General features: G+C 44.9%; 1 protein-coding gene across 3 annotated transcripts in view; it reads left to right on the top strand.

The window, feature by feature from the left end:
• itga11b (integrin, alpha 11b) overlaps positions 1 to 19,732 on the top strand; it is a 104,545-nt gene that overhangs the window by 66,584 nt on the left and 18,229 nt on the right. For all 3 annotated transcript variants that reach the window (XM_042301318.1, XM_042301319.1, XM_042301320.1), the window contains 8 exons: positions 4,888 to 5,032; positions 5,650 to 5,798; positions 8,425 to 8,568; positions 9,523 to 9,726; positions 9,911 to 10,041; positions 10,133 to 10,296; positions 17,056 to 17,198; positions 17,445 to 17,555. In XM_042301318.1, the coding sequence (XP_042157252.1) occupies positions 4,888 to 5,032; positions 5,650 to 5,798; positions 8,425 to 8,568; positions 9,523 to 9,726; positions 9,911 to 10,041; positions 10,133 to 10,296; positions 17,056 to 17,198; positions 17,445 to 17,555 (1,191 nt within the window). The remainder of the gene's footprint in view (positions 1 to 4,887; positions 5,033 to 5,649; positions 5,799 to 8,424; positions 8,569 to 9,522; positions 9,727 to 9,910; positions 10,042 to 10,132; positions 10,297 to 17,055; positions 17,199 to 17,444; positions 17,556 to 19,732) is intronic.

The raw sequence follows: 19,732 nt of genomic DNA, 5'->3' as shown, positions 1-19,732 counted from the left end.
AACCGAATCTGTTGTATTTATACACCGCTTTAAAGATCTCTTGGGAAGACTACATTACCCAGGTGGGAGTTGTATGTTGGTGAAAGATGATGGGTGGTAGATGATGAATGTGAGCTACCTCTAAGGAGCTCATATTATTGTTCATATTAGCATGGACCACGGCACTGTGGATACTGGAGAAAGCATTAACCGTCTCTGGGGAAAATTATATATTCATCAACGCATTGTCGGATTCTAGGCACAGGGGCAATTTGAGAATGAGATGATGATAACGTTGTGGAAAGTATTTTTTGTTGGCGGAGGGAGGGGTGGGGTTGGCGGAGGGAGGGGTGGGGGGACTTTAAGAGGAAAACAGGCAAGAGAGTACAGATGGTTTAGTTGAATGCAGAGCTTGCCAGCTAAACACATGCATACACAGACAGACAGACAGACAGACATTAACACACACAGCATACACATTAACACAGACACACTGATCAACAAGCTCACACGACACAGACACACCAAATATTTTGAGATTGTCCTATTGTGATGGAATTGATTTGCTCATAGTTTGAAATCCTAATATATTTAGGGGATTATTAGCTGAAGTCATTTAATATAGTAAGTCAAAATAATATGGAAAGATTTGTTCAGGTCATTGGTTGTGTTGGCTGACATTGCCGCACTACTGACATGAGTAATTTGGGGTTTTACCTCTTGCATACCAAATCCCAGTCTTCAGGGATCTCTCCAGGTATCAGTTTTATGTATCATCTCACTTTTGTTTGTCTCCTCAATCCTCATTTGTCTCTACGTTGGCCATTTGAATGCTGTTCCCTCATATCAGGGCAGGGAAGCACACTGTCCATATCGCAACTTGTGGCTGTGTCTGAAAACAGTACCCTACCGGTTTCATTTTGTTTGTTGTCAGTGACTCTTTGTTAGATTCCCTTCTGTTTGAGCGTCATTTTTGGTTTTCTTGCTAGGGGAACGTAACACTGTCAAATCCTTTCTTCCTCCGTCATCCTTGTTTCCTCAGTCCTTCTCAAAGCTCATTGGAAAAGGATATCCGAGGGAGGTACCTTGGATTCTCTCCTTCAATGCACTTTGAGAAGAAATGAGGAAACAAGAATGGATGAAATAAGGATGTAACCTTTTCAAAAACAGTCGCCTGCAACCCACCTTGAACCTCATATGGCTACTTCCTCCAACCACTTTTCCTCCAGCCCCCAGGTTCACTTGTCATTATTCCCTCACCACACACTAGAATACTGCAACACCGTTTCACCTGCCATAACCCATAACCCCTCACATTGGTGCCACAAAAGAGAAGATGATGATGCGCAGGTTCGCAGAAAATAACGTGTGCTGTTCTTGGATATTGATTAGCGATTGTCAATGATGCACAGAAATGCCAAAATATGTGTGGAGTTTTTAGTTCAGATTATTTGTTTACAATATGTGATCTATAAAGAGAGCTTCATAAGCTGTTTATTCGCTTGTGGGGTTTGAATGGTGTGAGAAGACTACAACATATTTGATGAGAATCCCAACATGGGATACAAAATCAATTCTAGCCCTTAAAGGGGCAGTAGCCTACATTGTGTGTGCAATTTTCAATTAAAGCATTATTTAATCGGCAGCTGTTCTTCTGCTATTTATCCTGTTAAAGATAATATTTACATGTTAATATTATCTTTTGATTACAATGTTTATGTCTCATCTTTTAACTAAATGCAATCTATTAGCTTCCAAAATGTAAGTAGGTATAAAGAGTATTCAGACCCCTTGACTTTTTCCTCATTTTTTAAATTACAGCCTTATTCTAAAATGGATTGGGAAAAAAATCCTAAGCAATCTACACACAATACCCCATAATGACAAAGTGAAAACAGGTTTTTTTAAATTTTGGCAAATTTATTAAAGACAGAAATACCTTATAAGTATTCAAACCCTTTCCTATGAGACTCAAAATTGAGATCAGGGTCATCCTGTTTCCATTGATCATCCTTGAGATGAACTTGATTGGAGTTCAGCTGTGGTAAATTCAATTGATTGGACAGATCTGAAGAAAGGTTAAAAAAAAGAAGGCCTGCAGCATTGAAGATCTCCAACAACACAGTGGTCTCCATCATTCTTAAATGGAACAAGTTTGGAACCACCAATTCTCTTCCTTGAGCTTGCCTCCCGGCCAAACTGAGCAATCGGGGAAAAGGGCCTTGGTCAGGAAGGTGACCAAGAACCCGATGATCACCCTGACAGAGCTCTAGAGTTCCTCTGTGGAGATGGGAGAACTTTCCAGGAGGACAACCATCTCTGCAGCACCTCACCAATCAGGCCTTCATGGTAGAGTGGCCAGACGGAAGCCACTCCTCAGTAAAGGGCACATGACAGCCCGCTTGGAGTTTGCCAAAAGGCACCAAAAGACTCTCAGACTATGAGAAACAAGATTCTCTGGTCTGATGAAACCAAGATTGAACTCTTTGGCCTGAATGCCAAGCGGCACGTCTGTAGGAAACCTGGCTCCATCCCTACGGTGAAGCATGGTGGAGGGGATTTTTTTCAGTGGCAGGGACTGGGAGACTAGTCAGGATCGAGGCAAAGATGAAATGAGCAAAGTACAGAGAGATCCTTGATGAAAACCGTCTCCAAAGCACTCAGGACCTCAACTGGGGCGAAGATTTACCTTCCAACAGGACAACGACCCTAAGCACACAGCCAAGACAATGAAGGAGTGGCTTCGGACAAGTCTCTGAATGTCCTTGCATGGCCCAGCTAGAGCCCGGACCCGATCGATTGAACATCTCTGGAGAGACCTTAAAATAGATATGCAGCAATACTCCAGAGCTTGAAAGGATCTGCATTGAATAATGGGAAAAACTCCCCAAATACAGGTGTGCCGAGCTTGTAGCATCATACTCAAGAAGACTGAGGCTGTAATCGCTGCCAAAGGTGCTTCAACAAAGTACTGAATAAAGGTTCTGAATACTTATGTAAATGTGATAGTTCTGTTTGTTTTAAAAAATATATAAATTAGCAACAATTGCTAAAATCCTGTTTTTACTTAGTCATTATAGGGCTTTCAATTTTAGAATAGTGCTGTAACCTAATAAAATGTGGAAAAAGTTAAGGGGACTGAATACTTTCCGAAGGCACTGTATAGCTGTCCAATAACATATTCTGATGGAATGGCTTGTCCTGCACAACCCAGAGTGCATTGACTGAATGTTGGAAAAAGATCTGAGTTCCTTTTTAAACATAACAATGTGAATGGAAAGAGGACTCAGACCACAAATATGTGAAGTGAACTGACAAACGAGTTGAGTCCTCATTCAAAGGCAAGGGCAGTGTGAATACAAAGAGACCTGAGTTATTTAGCTTTTTTTTTTACCCCAGAGTTCCCTTTAAAGAGGACTGAGATCGCATCTTTTAAAGAGGACTGTATGTGAAAACCCCCTATCACAGAAGGGCCAGTAAACTTACTCTCTGTCTGTCTGTACATGCAAATTAGCGAATAAACTATTAACTAATAACCAAATTCTTAAAATCATAAGTCATGGATAATACTGTATCCATCCCAATGGGAGACTTACTTTACTCCGCAACAGTTGCCACGGCAGCCAGTCAAACTGTCCACGTCGACAGCCTATGACTATGAGTGAGGGAATACTTGGCCATGGCGTATCTTCACAACAGCCCCGCTGCTGTCTTGATTTAGCCATGACTGTAGCGTTGGCTGAAATCTGTCTGCTGGCATGGTGTCAGTATTTTAACTTTTATTAGTAAATTCACATGGTCTGTGTATGCGGCACTATTACAACCCTGTAGAACACAGTTTCTCTTGAACACCTTCTTTCTCTCTTCCAAAGGTTAAGGAAGACCGTTGCTATAGTACCGTACATGCGGTCTGCTGAGTATAGTTTGGTGGTCAATGCTAATCTGGTCCCAGATCTGATTGTGCTTTCTTGCCAGCACCTATGGTCATTTTCAAGTCACGTGACCATTGGAGACAGCAAGACACCACAAAACAGATCTGGGATCAGGCGAACTTGAAGTATGGTGACAGTGCTTCACCGGTATCTAAAACAATAATACAAAACAGTATGAGAGTTTGACAGGGCTCAATGAACATTCCCATGCATCATGCAGCCTAATGGAGCATTGCACACACTGCTGGGGAGTTGGTCGTTGACCATGATCCCTGTTTTTCTTGCTCTGAGAGATGTGTAGAGATGTGTAACTCACGGTTGAATGACTTCTGGACATGAATGACCTCTGGACATGACATACTGTACAGAGCATTGACATCTGCGTGTGACGGTGTGTGTATAGTTCATTCAACACCATCTGTATTGTTAAATGTACTCACGTGTTTTTATTGAGAAAGTTCAGCAATGATGGTGATGCATTCATTTTGGAATTCATGTTGGAAAGTGTAACCGTTTGTTTCCTTGTTGCCTGGTGCTCTTTTTACAATTTATTTTTAACCTTTATTTAACTAAGCAAGTCAGTTAAGAACAAATTTTTATTTTCAATGAATTTTCAAGGAACAGTGGATTAACTGCCTGTTCAGGGGCAGAACGACAGATTTGTACCTTGTCAGCTCAGGGATTTGAACTTGCAACCTTCTGGTTACTAGTCCAACACTCTAACCACTTGGCTACCCTGCCATTAGAGATGACCAAGATAGGGAGTGGAAAATTACCAAAGAATAAATCAACTCACTGAAAGGATTGGACTTACTCAAAAGACAAATGTTCAACCCATTATTTCTCATAACAGACATATCTGTCCACCATCATCCCTCTCTGCTTTGGTACCTCTTTGTACGGTGGCGAAAGAGGTACATTGACCTAATGAGAGATGTGTATTTGGCGAGTGATGTGAAAATGCTTGTTCCTGTAGGATGGCATATTGGTGGGGGCCGTGGGGGCCTATGACTGGAACGGGGCTGTTCTGAAAGAGACACGTCATGGGAAGGTAGTCCCACCCAAGTCCTCCTATCTGGAAGAGTTCCCAGAAGAACTGAAGAACCATGGGGCCTACTTGGGTGAGTGAACTGGATGGGCAGGTATAATTGTGTAGGTGGATGGCTGGATGGGTGGGTGGATGGACGGACAGATGGATAGATGGATGGATGCATAGACTAATGAATAAAGAGATGAATGGGTGTGTGGATAGATGTATAAATAAATGGATGGATGAATAGTCTGTCTAACATTGCATGCAGTACTATACTATAGTGTGATTCTTTTTCTTTTTTGACAATTTAAAAACAATAGACAACTTAACATTTACACACACACATTTTAGCAGACAAGTTTTTACCTATTCTGTCCGTCTCATTTTCTCTAATTTCTCATCCTTTGAATATCTCCAGTGCTTGTAATACTTTATGCCATATGGCTTCAAATTGTACTATTTTGTTTCACTCTGGAGCCCAAATTTTTCTGTATTCAGATAATAATGCATTTGATTCATTCACTGTCTTAACGATGGAGGGTCATCTTGATTTCCAATTTTTAAGAAAATATGTTTTCAAAATGATTGACAAGGACAATACAGTTCAACCGATTGGTTATCTCACTGCACACCCATAACTGCACCCTCTCCCATAACTTTTGGACAGTGCCTTCAGAAAGTGTGTCCTTGTGTCCAATCTCCCAGGTTACACAGTAAATTCAGTGGTGTCGGCCAAAGGCAGGCAGCTCTATGTTGCTGGAGCCCCTCGCTTCAACCACACAGGCAAAGTCATCATCTTTACCCTGAGAAACAATGGCAACCTCACCATCCTACACTCACTCAAAGGCCAGCAGGTGAGACACACCAAGAGATATAAATGATTAATACAAGGGGGCCAAGGACTGAACATTGGGGGACACCATTACAGGCAGGTGCTTGAGTTTATTTGCTTAAACAAACAAACACACACCAACAAATCAAATCAAATCAAATTTTATTTGTCACATACACATGGTTAGCAGATGTTAATGCGAGTGTAGCGAAATGCTTGTGCTTCTAGTTCCGACAATGCAGTAATAACCAACAAGTAATCTAACTAACAATTCCAAAACTACTGTCTTATACACCGTGTAAGGGGATAAAGAATATGTACATAAGGATATATGAATGAGTGATGGTACAGAGGAGCATAGGCAAGATACAGTAGATGGTATCGAGTACAGTATATACATATGAGATGAGTATGTAAACAAAGTGGCATAGTTAAAGTGGCTAGTGATACATGTATTACATAAGGATGCAGTCGATGATATAGAGTACAGTATACACGTATGCATATGAGATGAATAATATAGGGTAAGTAACATTATATAAGGTAGCATTGTTTAAAGTGGCTAGTGATATATTTACATTTCCCATCAATTCCCATTATTAAAGTGGCTGGAGTTGAGTCAGTGTCAGTGTGTTGGCAGCAGCCACGCAATGTTAGTGGTGGCTGTTTAACAGTCTGATGGCCTTGAGATAGAAGCTGTTTTTCAGTCTCTCGGTCCCAGCTTTGATGCACCTGTACTGACCTCGCCTTCTGGATGATAGCGGGGTGAACAGGCAGTGGCTCGGGTGGTTGATGTCCTTGATGATCTTTATGGCCTTCCTGTAACATTGGGTGGTGTAGGTGTCCTGGAGGGCAGGTAGTTTGCCCCCGGTGATGCGTTGTGCAGACCTCACTACCCTCTGGAGAGCCTTACGGTTGTGGGCGGAGCAGTTGCCGTACCAGGCCCGCCAGGATGCTCTCGATTGTGCATCTGTAGAAGTTTGTGAGTGCTTTTGGTGACAAGCCGAATTTCTTCAGCCTCCTGAGGTTGAAGAGGCGCTGCTGCGCCTTCTTCACGATGCTGTCTGTGTGAGTGGACCAATTCAGTTTGTCTGTGATGTGTATGCCGAGGAACTTAAAACTTGCTACCCTCTCCACTACTGTTCCATCGATGTGGATAGGGGGGTGTTCCCTCTGCTGTTTCCTGAAGTCCACAATCATCTCCTTAGTTTTGTTGACCTTGAGTGTGAGGTTATTTTCCTGACACCACACTCCAAGGGCCCTCACCTCCTCCCTGTAGGCCGTCTCGTCGTTGTTGGTAATCAAGCCTACCACTGTTGTGTCGTCCGCAAACTTGATGATTGAGTTGGAGGCGTGCGTGGCCACGCAGTCGTGGGTGAACAGGGAGTACAGGAGAGGGCTCAGAACGCACCCTTGTGGGGCCCCAGTGTTGAGGATCAGCGGGGTGGAGATGTTGTTGCCTACCCTCACCACCTGGGGGCGGCCCGTCAGGAAGTCCAGTACCCAGTTGCACAGGGCGGGGTCGAGACCCAGGGTCTCAAGCTTGATGACGAGCTTGGAGGGTACTATGGTGTTGAATGCCGAGCTGTAGTCGATGAACAGCATTCTCACATAGGTATTCCTCTTGTCCAGATGGGTTAGGGCAGTGTGCAGTGTGGTTGAGATTGCATCGTCTGTGGACCTATTTGGGCGGTAAGCAAATTGGAGTGGGTCTAGGGTGTCAGGTAGGGTGGAGGTGATATGACAGTGACACCCACAAACACACCACACAAACACACACACACACACACACACACACACACACACACACACACACACACACACACACACACACACACACACACACACACACACACACACACACACACACACACACACACACACACACACACACACACACACACACACACACACACACACACACACACACACACACACACACACACACACACTGGCTCTACGTGTCAAGCTTGTGTGTGCACACGTGTGACACATTGGAGTCTTCGTTACATTATGGTCTAGACTCGGCTGCCCGGTCCAGATGGCCTTTGTCTCATCGGCCCATGTGCTTCTCATCTGTATGCATCCAATCAAAACAGGGTATGCTACTGAGCACAGACGCATCGCCCCGGGCAACAAGCTCCCTGTAAATAAGGTCTAACCACTGTGTCAGACCAGACTGTTGTTTGGGAGAGGGAGGGAGGGAGGAGTAGAGTCCTAGAGTCAGCGCTGCGCATTCCTGAGGGGACATTAGAAATGCAGTACGCCTCTAGGATTAATTACGGCTGCTGTGGTGTTTTCTGAGGTAGCCTGAGGCCACTTGGGCAAGATTTACAGTAAGCTAGTCCGGCTGGGATGTGTTAGGTGGTGCATCCGGTCTCACATGCCTCCCCTTCCCTCTTACACTCCTTCCTTGCTTGTGGGGTATATGGGCTAAAAATACGATTAGGACAATTAAATAGACTTGATATGAATGGGGTTTTCCCCTCACTGGATGCTATGGGCAGTAATTGTACTGTGTTAATTTAACTCTTTTCAAATTGTGATATGGTTCGGGCTGAATGTGCATAGATATAAATGAATCACTGTTCTGCACATTTTAGAAGAGCACATATGGCTTGACTCTTTGTCATCTGGTGTGTCTGTAGATTGGGTCATACTACGGGAGTGAGCTAGCTCCTCTGGACATCGATGGGGACGGTGTGACAGACTTCCTCCTGGTGGCAGCGCCCATGTTCTTCAGTAAGGGCTGGGAGAGGGGCAAGGTGTACATCTACAGGGTGACTCAGCAGGTGAGAACCAGGAGAAGTGAATCGGAGTGTACATGAACACTATATATGCACAAGTATGTGGACACCCCTTCAAAATAGTGGATTTAGCTATTTCAGCCACACCTGTTGCTGACAGGTGTATAAAATCGAGCACACAGCCATGCAATCTCTATAGACAAAGATTGTCAGTAGAATGACCTAACTAAAGAGCTCAGTGACTTTCAGCATGGCACCGCCATAGGATGCCACCTTTCCAACAAGTCAGTTCATCAAATTTCTGCCCTGCTAGAGCTGCTCTGGTCAACTGTAAGTGCTTTTATTGTGAAGTGGAAATCTCTAGGAGCAACAACGACTCAGCCGCGAAGTGGTAGGCCACACAAGCTCACAGAATGGGACCACTGAGAGCTGAAGCGCGTAGTGCGTAAAAGTTGCCTGTCCTCGGTTGCGACACTCACTACCGAGTTCCAAACTGCCTCTGGAAGCAACGTCAGCACAATAACTGTTCATTGGGAGCTTCATGGCCGAGCAGCCGCACACAAGCCTAAGATCACCATGCGCAATGCCAAGAGTCGGCTGGAGTGGTGTAAAGCTCGCTGCCATTGGACTCTGGAGCAGTGGAAATGTGTTCTCTGGAGTGATGAATCACGATTCACCATCAAGTAGTCCGACGGACGGATCTGGGTTTGGCGATGCCAGGAGAATGCTACCTGCCTAATGCCACCTGTAAAGTTTGGTGGAAGAGGAATAATGATTTGGGGATGTTTTTCATGGTTCGGGCTAGGCCCCTTAGTTCCAGTGAAGGGACATCTTAATGCTACAGCATACAATTACATTCTAAACGATTCTGTGCCTCCAACTTTGTGTCAAAAGTTTGGGGAAGGCCCATTCCTGATTCAGCATGACAATGCCCCTGTGCACCAAGCAAGGTCCATACAGAAATGGCTTGTCGAGATTTCTCTCTTTCTCTATCTACAGAACCATTTCCTTTTGGAAGGGACACTTGAGGTCTCCGACCAGTCCCAGAACTCTCGTTTTGGTGGAGCGATGGCCCCTATCCCTGATATGAATGGTGACTCGTACAGTGAGGTAGTGGTGGGAGCTCCTCTAGAGGACGATCACCAGGGGGCCATCTACCTGTTCTACGGCCAGCTCAGTGGCATACATCACAAATACAGACAGGTGAGCTCAGTGGCACACAACCCCTAGTCACGCAGTGGATTATTCAGAACCAATACTAAAAGTATTTCTTGCTGTCTCACTAACTGGCTTTTTCTCCCTCCCTCCCTCCCTCCCTCCCTCCCTCCCTCCCTCCCTCCCTCCCTCCCCCTCCCTCCCTCCCTCCCTTACAACCCCCCTCTCTCAGAGAATTGGAGCAGCAGGCTTCTCTGCTGGTCTGCAGTATTTTGGCCGCAGTGTTCATGGGATGATGGATGTCAATGAAGACGGGTTGGTGGACTTGGCAGTGGGCGCATTAGGTGCAGCAGTACTGATCTGGTTAGTGACACACACTCCCATACTATTGCAGTCCCATCGTTCACACATAGACACACTGATAATGTCCCTTATGCCCCTTCTCTTCCCTCAGGTCTCGCAGTGTGGTGCGCATCCAAGGAAAAATCACTTTTGAACCGGAAAAGATCAATACCTTCAACAAGGACTGCCGCAGGGGAGGCAAGGACGTCACCTGCATGTCTGCCATCGTGTGTATCAGTCTGGAGGCCAGGACTCGGATGCAGAGCCATGGAGTGGGTGTGTTTGGTCTAGTTGGGCATTAATACTGAATTAAAAGTGTTGGAATGAGCGTGTGTGTGGCGTGTTAGTGCGTACATGTGGTTTCATGTAGATCTTGGTTGCGACTCCTAACTCTGGGTTCATTGAGCTTTCTGACTAGATTCTGACTGCTTATTGCAGTAACGATTTGGGTGCACAATGAGACCAACAAAACCTCAAGTACCTCAGAGCAGAGCTGTTTACATAAAGATCCCCTTGTTCTCACTCCATTACACTCAGGATTTTTTATGTGATGTGATTTTATTTGGATCTCTTTTAGTCCTCATTTGGACTAATCTTCCAAGAGTCCTTAAACCTGTGAATTTGTGAAAGAATGGGTACAAGTGAAACTTTAATCAGTCAGCTGAGTAACCACTCCTCTCAAATCAAAATGCCATAATAAAAACAACAATGCGGTTTGCATTTATACAGTGCAGCACTTTTCACTTTTACTTTGTATGTGCAAAACTCACCACAATGTCCCACCAATGTGTGGCTCCAAAATAGGACCTACATTTCTGCCCGCATGCAACTTCCCTATCAAGGTGTTTTGGTAGTTCCCTTATGCACTACGCTTTCTGCGCACTTACTTTATAGTCAAATCTATCCTTCCCTCTACCCATAGTGACAATAGTGGTAGGTGGATCGTTTGTCCAGATCTGCAATAGGTTAACTAGTAATCATACCACACGTAAAATTATTCAAATCTGCAACAATTTTCTATATAAATCCACAAGAACATAGAGGAATAGCTGATAGGCAGCGGAGAGGCCAGGTGTCTCATTGCGCATGAAATAACAGTCAAGACATGAGACACGCAGCTCAAAAAACTCCCCTATTGATCTAGTTTAGGTCATAAAAATGACATTTACTGTATAATTGATTCCCCTCTTCACATTTCTCAAAATAGTGAATCACTTATTTTTTAATTATTATTTTAGACTAATTGAATGATGTGCTTCACCATTGTAGTAGTTGGGGTTCGGTTAAAATGCGATGATTTCAATCATGGGAATCAAAATAATAAATTGTGAATCGCAAACAGTACAAGGACATGTTTTTGCTGTAGCCTTCCTTTCAAATTGTGTCCCTGCAAAATTCATTTTGTACAGTAGATACTTTAAATGGATTTGGACATTCAATTTATGTAAGGGGTGCATACTGGCGGCAGAGAAGTCAGGCGCAGGAGAGCAAAATAATAAATAATAATAATAATAAATAATAAATAATAATAAAAACCACCGGAAAACAGAACAATCAATAAATGGGTACAAAACCAGATGCACACCAGACATAACGTGCAGAGAGCAAAGCTCCTATCCCAGCCTCAGACACGTCCACCTCCACTATGAATGCCAAAGAGGGATCCGGATGGGCCAGCACGGGAGCCGAGGTAAACAGAGCCCTCAGGTGACCAAAAGCCCTGTCCACCTCAGCCGACCACTGCAAACGCACCAGCCCCCCTTCAGCAGTGAGGTAATGGGAGCCGCTGCCTGACCAAAACCCCGGATAAACCTCCGGTAGTTGGCAAACCCTAAGAACCGCTGCACCTCCTTTACAGTGGTGTCTGAAATGCGGTCACTCTCCATCTCCACTCCTGAGGTGGAAATGCGGTACCCTCGGAAGGAGACAGACTGCTGGAAGAACAGGCACTTCTCAGCCTTGAAGTACAGGTCATGCTCCAACAGGCGACCAAGCACCCTGCACACCAGGGACACATGCTCGGTGCGTGTCGCGGAGAATATCAGAATATCATCAATATACACCACTACACCCTGCCCTTGCAGGTCCCTGAAAATCTTGTCTACAAAGGCCTGGAAGACTGATGGTGCATTCATCAACTCGTACGGCATGACGTGGTACTCATAGTGCCCTGAGGTGGTACTGAAAGCCGTTTTCCACTCGTCTCCCTCCCGGATACGCACCAGGTTGAAAGCGCTCCTGAGATCTAGTTTTGTGAAGAAGCATGCCCTGTGCATTGACTCAATCGTTGTGACTATGAGTGGTAGCGGGTAACTATACCTCACCGTGATCTGATTTAGACCCCGATAGTCAATACACGGGCGCAGACCTCCCTCCTCCTTCTTCACAAAAAAGAAACTCAGGGAGGCGGTTGAAGTGGAGGACCGAATGTACCCCTGACGCAGGGATTCGGAGACATATGATTCCATAGCCTCAGTCTCCACCTGTGAGAGGGGATACACATGACTCCTGGGAAGTGCAGCGTCTACCAGGAGATTTATCGCACAATTGCCCGTCAATTTTGAGAGCCAAATCGGCATATTCAGGGGGAATGCGCAAGGTGGAGACCTGGTCTGGACTTTCCACCATAGTAGCACCAACAGAAACTCCTAAACACCTCCCTGAGCACTCTTGCAACCAACCCGTGAGAGCACTCTGTGGCCAAGAAACAGTGAGGTCATGACAAGCTAACCAGGGTAGGCCTAGCACCACGGGAAACGCAGGAGAGTCAATAAGGAAGAGACTAATTCCCTCCTTGTGACCCCCCTGCGTCACCATGCCCAGAGGAGCAGTGGCCTCCCTAATCAACCCTGACCCTAATGGTCAACTATCTAAGGCGTGAACGGGGAAGTGCACAGCCACGGGAACAATGGGGATGCCTAAACTATGGGTGAACGATCTATCTATAAAATTCCCAGCCGCGCCTGAATCGACGAGCGCCTTATGCTGGGAATGCGGGGAAAACTCAGGAAAAGTGACATACACAAACATATGTGCAACACAGGGCTCTGGGTGAGAATGGTGCCGGCTCACCTTGGGTGACGCCAGAGCGCCCTGCCTGCTGCCTCGATACCCAGACGAACCAACCCGCATCGAACGGCAGTGTGACCTCTGCGGCCACAGATGGTGCACGAGCTGGAACCCCCTCCGGTCTCCCTGCACACCGCCCCTCCCAGCTCCATGGGTATCGGAGAGGGGGTACAGGGAATGGAACCAACAGACCCCGATCTGAACGTACGCGGGTAGCCAGCAGGTTATCCAGCCGGATGGACAGGTCCACCAACAGGTCAAACGTGATGGTGGTGTCTCTGGTCGATCAGGGCCCTGTCGTTCCATCCCGCCCAGGCAGCCAGGGATCGAAACTCCAGCGTGAACTCCTGGACGCTCCTCGTCCCCTGCCTCAGATGGAAGAGGCATTCACCCGCTGCTCTACCCTCGGGCGGGTGGTCGAAGACTAGGTGGTTGCAGACTAGGTGGCTGCATCTCCCTCTCTCCATACGGTGTTGGCCCCCTCCAGGGCTTTCCCAGTGAGGCAGGAGACGAGGGCGGACACCCTCTCAAGGCCGAAGGAGCCGGGTGGACGGTTGCCAGGTATAAGTCCAGCTGCAAGAAGAACCCGTGGCAGTTCTCAGCCGTCCCATCGTATTCCTGGGGAAAGGATACAATAAACAATTCTGTCAAGGACATGGGGGGAACAGAGGGTTAAATATACAACATGTAATGATGGAAGTGAAGCCAGGTGTGTGGGAAGACAAGACAAAACAAATGGAAAATGAAAGGTGGATTTGCGATGGCTAGAAGACTGATGAAGTCCGAACTAGGAGAGGGACCGACTTTGGAGGAAGTCGTGACATTTATGGGACATTTCAACTCAATAGATGCTAGTAATTAGCCTGAAGTAAACACTCCTAAAGGTAAGGTATAGTATATATACTATATATATACAGTATCGGGTGCATATTTGTTTTGCATACTCTGTCAGGGGCGTCATTCACCCCCCCCCCAAAAAAAAAAAAAATCTAAAGGGACATAAAGTATGTGAGAATGTTTGCATTTTTCAAACACCTGAAACAGTTTTTCTTGCAATTTAGAGTCATAATGATAGTTGATTATATGTAAAAAAAAAATATATACAAAAAATACAAAATACAAAATAAAAAAGTATATTTTCTTGCATATCAAAGCATATCTCTTGAGCTGTCTGTATCATCCTGACTGCTGGTTATTTTTTTTAAAGAAACAAAATATGCTTCTCTGCATCTCTGCTCAAATCTGTGTAAAATATTAAAAGTACAGTCAGTACATTTAGTTATTGCTTGCTTTTCTAAAGTCTACTAACCCTGCCAGCAAGCATCCCAGCTAAGATAAACAAGCTAGGTTACATTTTCTTGGTAGCTAACTCAAATTGTCTAGATGACTAGGTAATAGTATTACAGAGGAACAACAAAATGTAAATAAAATAAAGAAATAATCAAGTAAAGAAATGGACAAATCTGTGCCACCTATGGGCATGACACCTCTGTACTCTGCCATCACAAATGTACTGTGACTAAAACTCAGCTGGGACATGCTTTCAATGGTGCTCTCCAACACCTGACACCAATATAGTGAAGGGGGGTACCCTGACTTGGGCCATGCTTTCAATGGTGCTCTCCAACACCTGACACCAATATAGTGAAGGGTACCCTGACTTGGATTCAAACCCTGGTCCCTGTGACTGTCATTCCAAAACCATTAAACTGTCACAATCCTCGCAATATGAGCCATGACACAATTCCTACCTAATGGGTTAACCCTATTGGCACAATGCATAGGGTATTTGCCTTTCATGCCAGTGACCCGATTTCATTTCCTGCTGTTTGTTAGTGGGAACACCAAAAGGCTCAAATCTCTTGGTGAGGTTGTTAGGTGTTGTACAAATGTTGTTCAGTGTTATTACAAGGGGTACAACTTTTTAAAATGTTTTATTAGGATATGTTTCTTTTCGCTGGCTCGCCTCACTTTAAAAAAATATCCTCCAATATACAATTCATTCAATTTGTATGGCCTTGGGGACAATATAATTATGCTATCTAGACTAGCCTACAACACCACAATGCAATGAATATTTGCATTATTGTTTTCAAGTGAGTACAATTGACTTCAGTGACGCAAACCTTGACATCAAACCTAAAGCTTCAATATAGCCAAAATCTTTGTCATTTAACTTTTTAAATGTATTACCTTTTATGTGTGGCATTAACACAACCAGTCACAATGTTTCTATCTGATTAGGCTACTTCAAAAGTCTCCTGTAGGATACCTGAACACATTCATCCACTCCACTCTAATATAATTCCAGCCCTCCCAAACTGCGCACTGTTCATTTGAGGAATGGAACGAGACATCCTTTACAAAACACCAAAACGTTTCATGACATTCGGAGATTGTCAAGCCAAGCCTTCGATACTGAGTAGGGAGGGGTGTATTTTTCTGTTTGTCGAGATTGACATACTTGATTGTGATGTTGAAAACGCAACCCTGGTGAAGCACTCAGTCAGTATTCGGTATGCAGTTTTGCATTGCTTATTGGCTGTTTTTTGGTGCATTGGCACAGAATTCTGTTGGTGGAAACTTTGTTGCAAATATTGTATATAATTAAGCCGTGATATACCCGTGATTTACCACGGCTGTCAGCCAATCAGCATTCAGGGCTCAAACTACCTAGTTTATAGTTATAAATATAGCATAAATATTTAAAAAATCAGATTTCACCCTAGCCGATCATTGTCTGCAGCTGGCTCTGATCTTACTGTAATGAGACAGACAGGGAGAGTGCGCTTGTCAGTGGAGGTTGGAAAACCATCAACCTTCTGGCCCGTAGACCTGCGTGGGATCGATAAAACAATGCTGAAGTGCTCAAGTCGATATCCATGTTTATAAACACAGGGCTGCTACAGTTATTTTTATTGTGGTGGTAATAATTATTTTGGAGTTCATTTTATGAGGGGGAGGGTGTGCACATTTTTTTTACAGTACAAAGGGAGGGTCACGTGACATTTTTTTTTAAACCTCCCCAGGGTTAGTGGTTGTTGTTGTGTCTGTGTGTAATTCCTGTCAGATGTGTGGCTAGGGTCAGTCCGTTTTTTCAAGAAAACCTTTTTCCTAATGTCCTAAGCCCAGGGGCTCGGGGGATCTCTTTAAAGTGCATCACTCAGCGGAGCAGAGCCACGGAGAGGGGCTTAAAGTGTGTCGGTCTCTGTCTTCCCTTTCAGTCCTCCCTTTCCCCTCCTTCCCCTAGTCTGGTTTATATCAGACAGAACAGTGTATGCACGCAGGCACACACACACACACACACACACACACACACACACACACACACACACACACACACACACACACACACACACAATCTCTACACGCATAGAAGTGGAGCAGCGTATCTCCTGATTTACCTCAGGGTTATAGAGTTGCATACTTTCAAACCCACTTTTAGATGAAAGCAGAACCTGACAGACACAACATACTGTGCCTCCACTTTTCCCATTCAGCATTCTCCTGTTACCACGACCGCCCATGGTGAGAGGAGAAGCCGGAATGAAAAATATGAAAAAGTCTAGTCTGTGTCCTCATCTCATTCATGCCCACAGATGGAGAGGGAATATTTATTGCCTGCTACATACAGCTAGCCCTCACTGACATATAATTCAAGCCTAAAATAATCTAAAAGCAGTAGGTGCCAACATTTACAGCCTGTCAACACAGTTTAGTGGACATGAACATTAGACAGTTGTCTTCTCATGTGACTGACAGGATTTGAACCAGGGTCTTCTGTGTGCAGAACATCATATTAGCCCGCTAAGCCAAAGCATTGCCTCAGGCTGAGGAGCCAATAAAACTGTTGAGGTCTCAGACAAGGTTTCTCTACCCGTGAGTGTGGTCATCGAAGTAATAGAACCACCACTGTTACACTCACACACACTCTTTATCTCTCTCTCTCTCTCTGAGTGTGGTTAGGTGTGTGGTACAGGGTGCTGATAGACGAGAGGAGGCACCCTCCCAGAGCATCGCTGGATGACAATGACAGACAACAGCAGTCAAGGAATCTGACACTACAACGCGGGGAGGAGTCCTGTGAACATGTCCACTTCTATGTTCAGGTGAGTGAGCACAGTCTCAGGCTAAGCACCTGCAAGTAAAAACAGTTCATGTTTTAATTCTGCATAATCTTCATTATTACTGTATACATTTCATTGTACATACATGTTCTGTATTGAAACTAGTTGTGGCAGGAAGTTGACTTTTTCCATTCTAGAAATAGAAATTCTAAAATGGAAAAAGAACCCTCAAACTAAGGAAATGGGTAATTACATTTCTACAGTTGACTTTCCACCTTGCTCCAACAGGAAACTGCAGACTACGGCCATCCCATAGTGTTTGTGGTGAAGGTAGGACTGCAGAGTCCAGACCAAGGCCCGGTGCTGGACCACGGCTGGCCCACTACCTTTAGGACTGAGGTGAGTAATTTAGTTCAGTTACCTTTGCATTCTTGGGTACAGGAACAATTGTGGCCATCTTGAAGCATGTTGGGACAGCAGACTGGGATAGGGAAAGGTGGGTATGTCTGTAAAGACACCAGCCAGCTGGTCTGCGCATGCTCTGAGGACGCGGCTAGGTATGCCATCTGGGCCAGCAGCCTTGCGAGGGTTAACATGTTTAAATGTCTTACTCACGTCGGTCACAGAGGAGGAGAGCCCACAGTCCTTGGTAGCGGGCTGCATCGGTGGCACTGTATTATCCTCGAGGTGGGCAAAGAAGGTGTTTAGTTTGTCTGGAAGCAAGACGTTGCTGTCTGCGAAGTGGCTGGTTTTCCTTTTGTCATAATCTCATAATCTCATAATTACAATTCCTCATTTAAAATGGTTGTCTGTAGACCCTGCCACATATGTAGGTTTTAATAGTCACAGTGGGTACAACATCTCATATACACTTCCTTATAAACTTACTCACCGAATCAGCGTATATGTAAATATTATTCTCTGAGGCTACCCGTAACATATCCCAGTCCATGTGATCAAAACCATCTTAAAGCGTGGATTCCGATTGGTCAGACCAGCATTGAATAGTCCTTGGAAAGGGTACTTCTTGATTGAGTTTCTGCCTATAGCAAAATGGAGTCGTGATCAGATTTGCTGAAAGGAGGGCGGGGGAGGGCCTTGTATGCATCATGGAAGTTAGAGTAATAATGGTCCAGTGCTACAGTCGATATGCTGACAGAATTTAGGTAGCCTTTTCCTCAAATTTGCTTTGTTAAAATCCCCAGCTACAATAAATAAAGCCTAAGGATATATGGTTTCCAGTTTGCATAAAGTCCAGTGATGTTCCTTGAGGGCCATCGTGGTATCGGCTTGAGGGGGTATATACATGGCTGTGACAATAACCAAAGAGAATTCTCTTGAAAGATAAAACGGTCGGCATTTGATTATGAAAAATACTGCAAAGTTTCCTAAGGACTAGAAGCGAGGCAGCCTTCTCTGTCGGCGCCATTGCAACATTTCTACTGGTGTACTGATTCTGATACATACTTTTGATGAAGAGAGGCATTGTTATTTGGCTTTACACCAATTTATTACTCTAAATATCCTACTATCTCTGCAGGACCCTGAACAGCTTTAACACCCAAGCCACAAGACTGCTAAATAGTTAGTTAAATAGTTAACCAAATAGCTACTCAGGCTATTGACGCTTGACCCTTTTTGCACAAACCTTTTGACTCAGCACATACGATTCTGCTACTGTTAACCATCTGTCACTTTATTCCTAAACTCAGCAAAAAAAGAAACGTCCTCTCACTGTCAACTGCGTTAATTTTCAGCAAACTTAACGTGTAAATATTTGAATGATCATAACAAGATTCAACAACTGAGAAATAAACTGATCAAGGTCCACAGACATGTGACTAACATAAATGGAATAATGTGTCCATGAACAAAGGGGGGGATCAAAATTAAAAGTATCCGGTGTGGCCACCAGCTGCATTAAGTACTGCAGTGCTTCTCCTCCTCATGGACTGCACCAGATGGACTGCACCTTCCACCAAGGCACTTGCAAGTTCCCAGACATTTCTGGGGGAATGGCCCTAGCCCTCACCCTCAGATCCAACAGATTCCAGACGTGCTCAATGGGATTGACATCCGGGCTCTTCGCTGGCCATAGCAGAACACTGACATTCCTGTCTTGCAGGAAATCACGCACAGAATGAGCAGTATGGCTGGTGGCATTGTCATGCTGGAGGGTCATGTCAGGATGAGCCTGCAGGAAGGGTACCACATAAGGGAGGAGGATGTCTTTCCTGTAAAGCACAGCGTTGAGATTGCCTGCAATGACAACAAGCTGAGTCCGATGATGCTGTGACACATCGCCCCAGACCATGACGGACCCTCCACCTCCAAATCGATCCCGCTCCAGAGTACAGGCCTCGGGGGAACGCTCATTCCTTCGACAATAAACGCAAATCTGACAATCAACCCTGGTGAGTCAAAACCACGACTCGTCAATGAAGCGCACTTTTTGCCAGTCCTGTCTGGTCCAGCGACGGTGGGTTTTTGCCCATAGGCGACAATGTTGCAGGTGATGTTACAGGACAATGTTGCAGGTCTCATGAGGACCTGCCTTACAACAGGCCTACAAGCCC

Source organism: Oncorhynchus tshawytscha, linkage group LG19 (genome assembly GCF_018296145.1).
Source record: "Oncorhynchus tshawytscha isolate Ot180627B linkage group LG19, Otsh_v2.0, whole genome shotgun sequence".
Classification (NCBI taxonomy): Eukaryota; Metazoa; Chordata; class Actinopteri; order Salmoniformes; family Salmonidae; genus Oncorhynchus; species Oncorhynchus tshawytscha.
The sequence above is the reverse complement of the archived record's forward strand: the minus strand, read 5'-3'. Positions and strand labels throughout refer to the sequence as shown.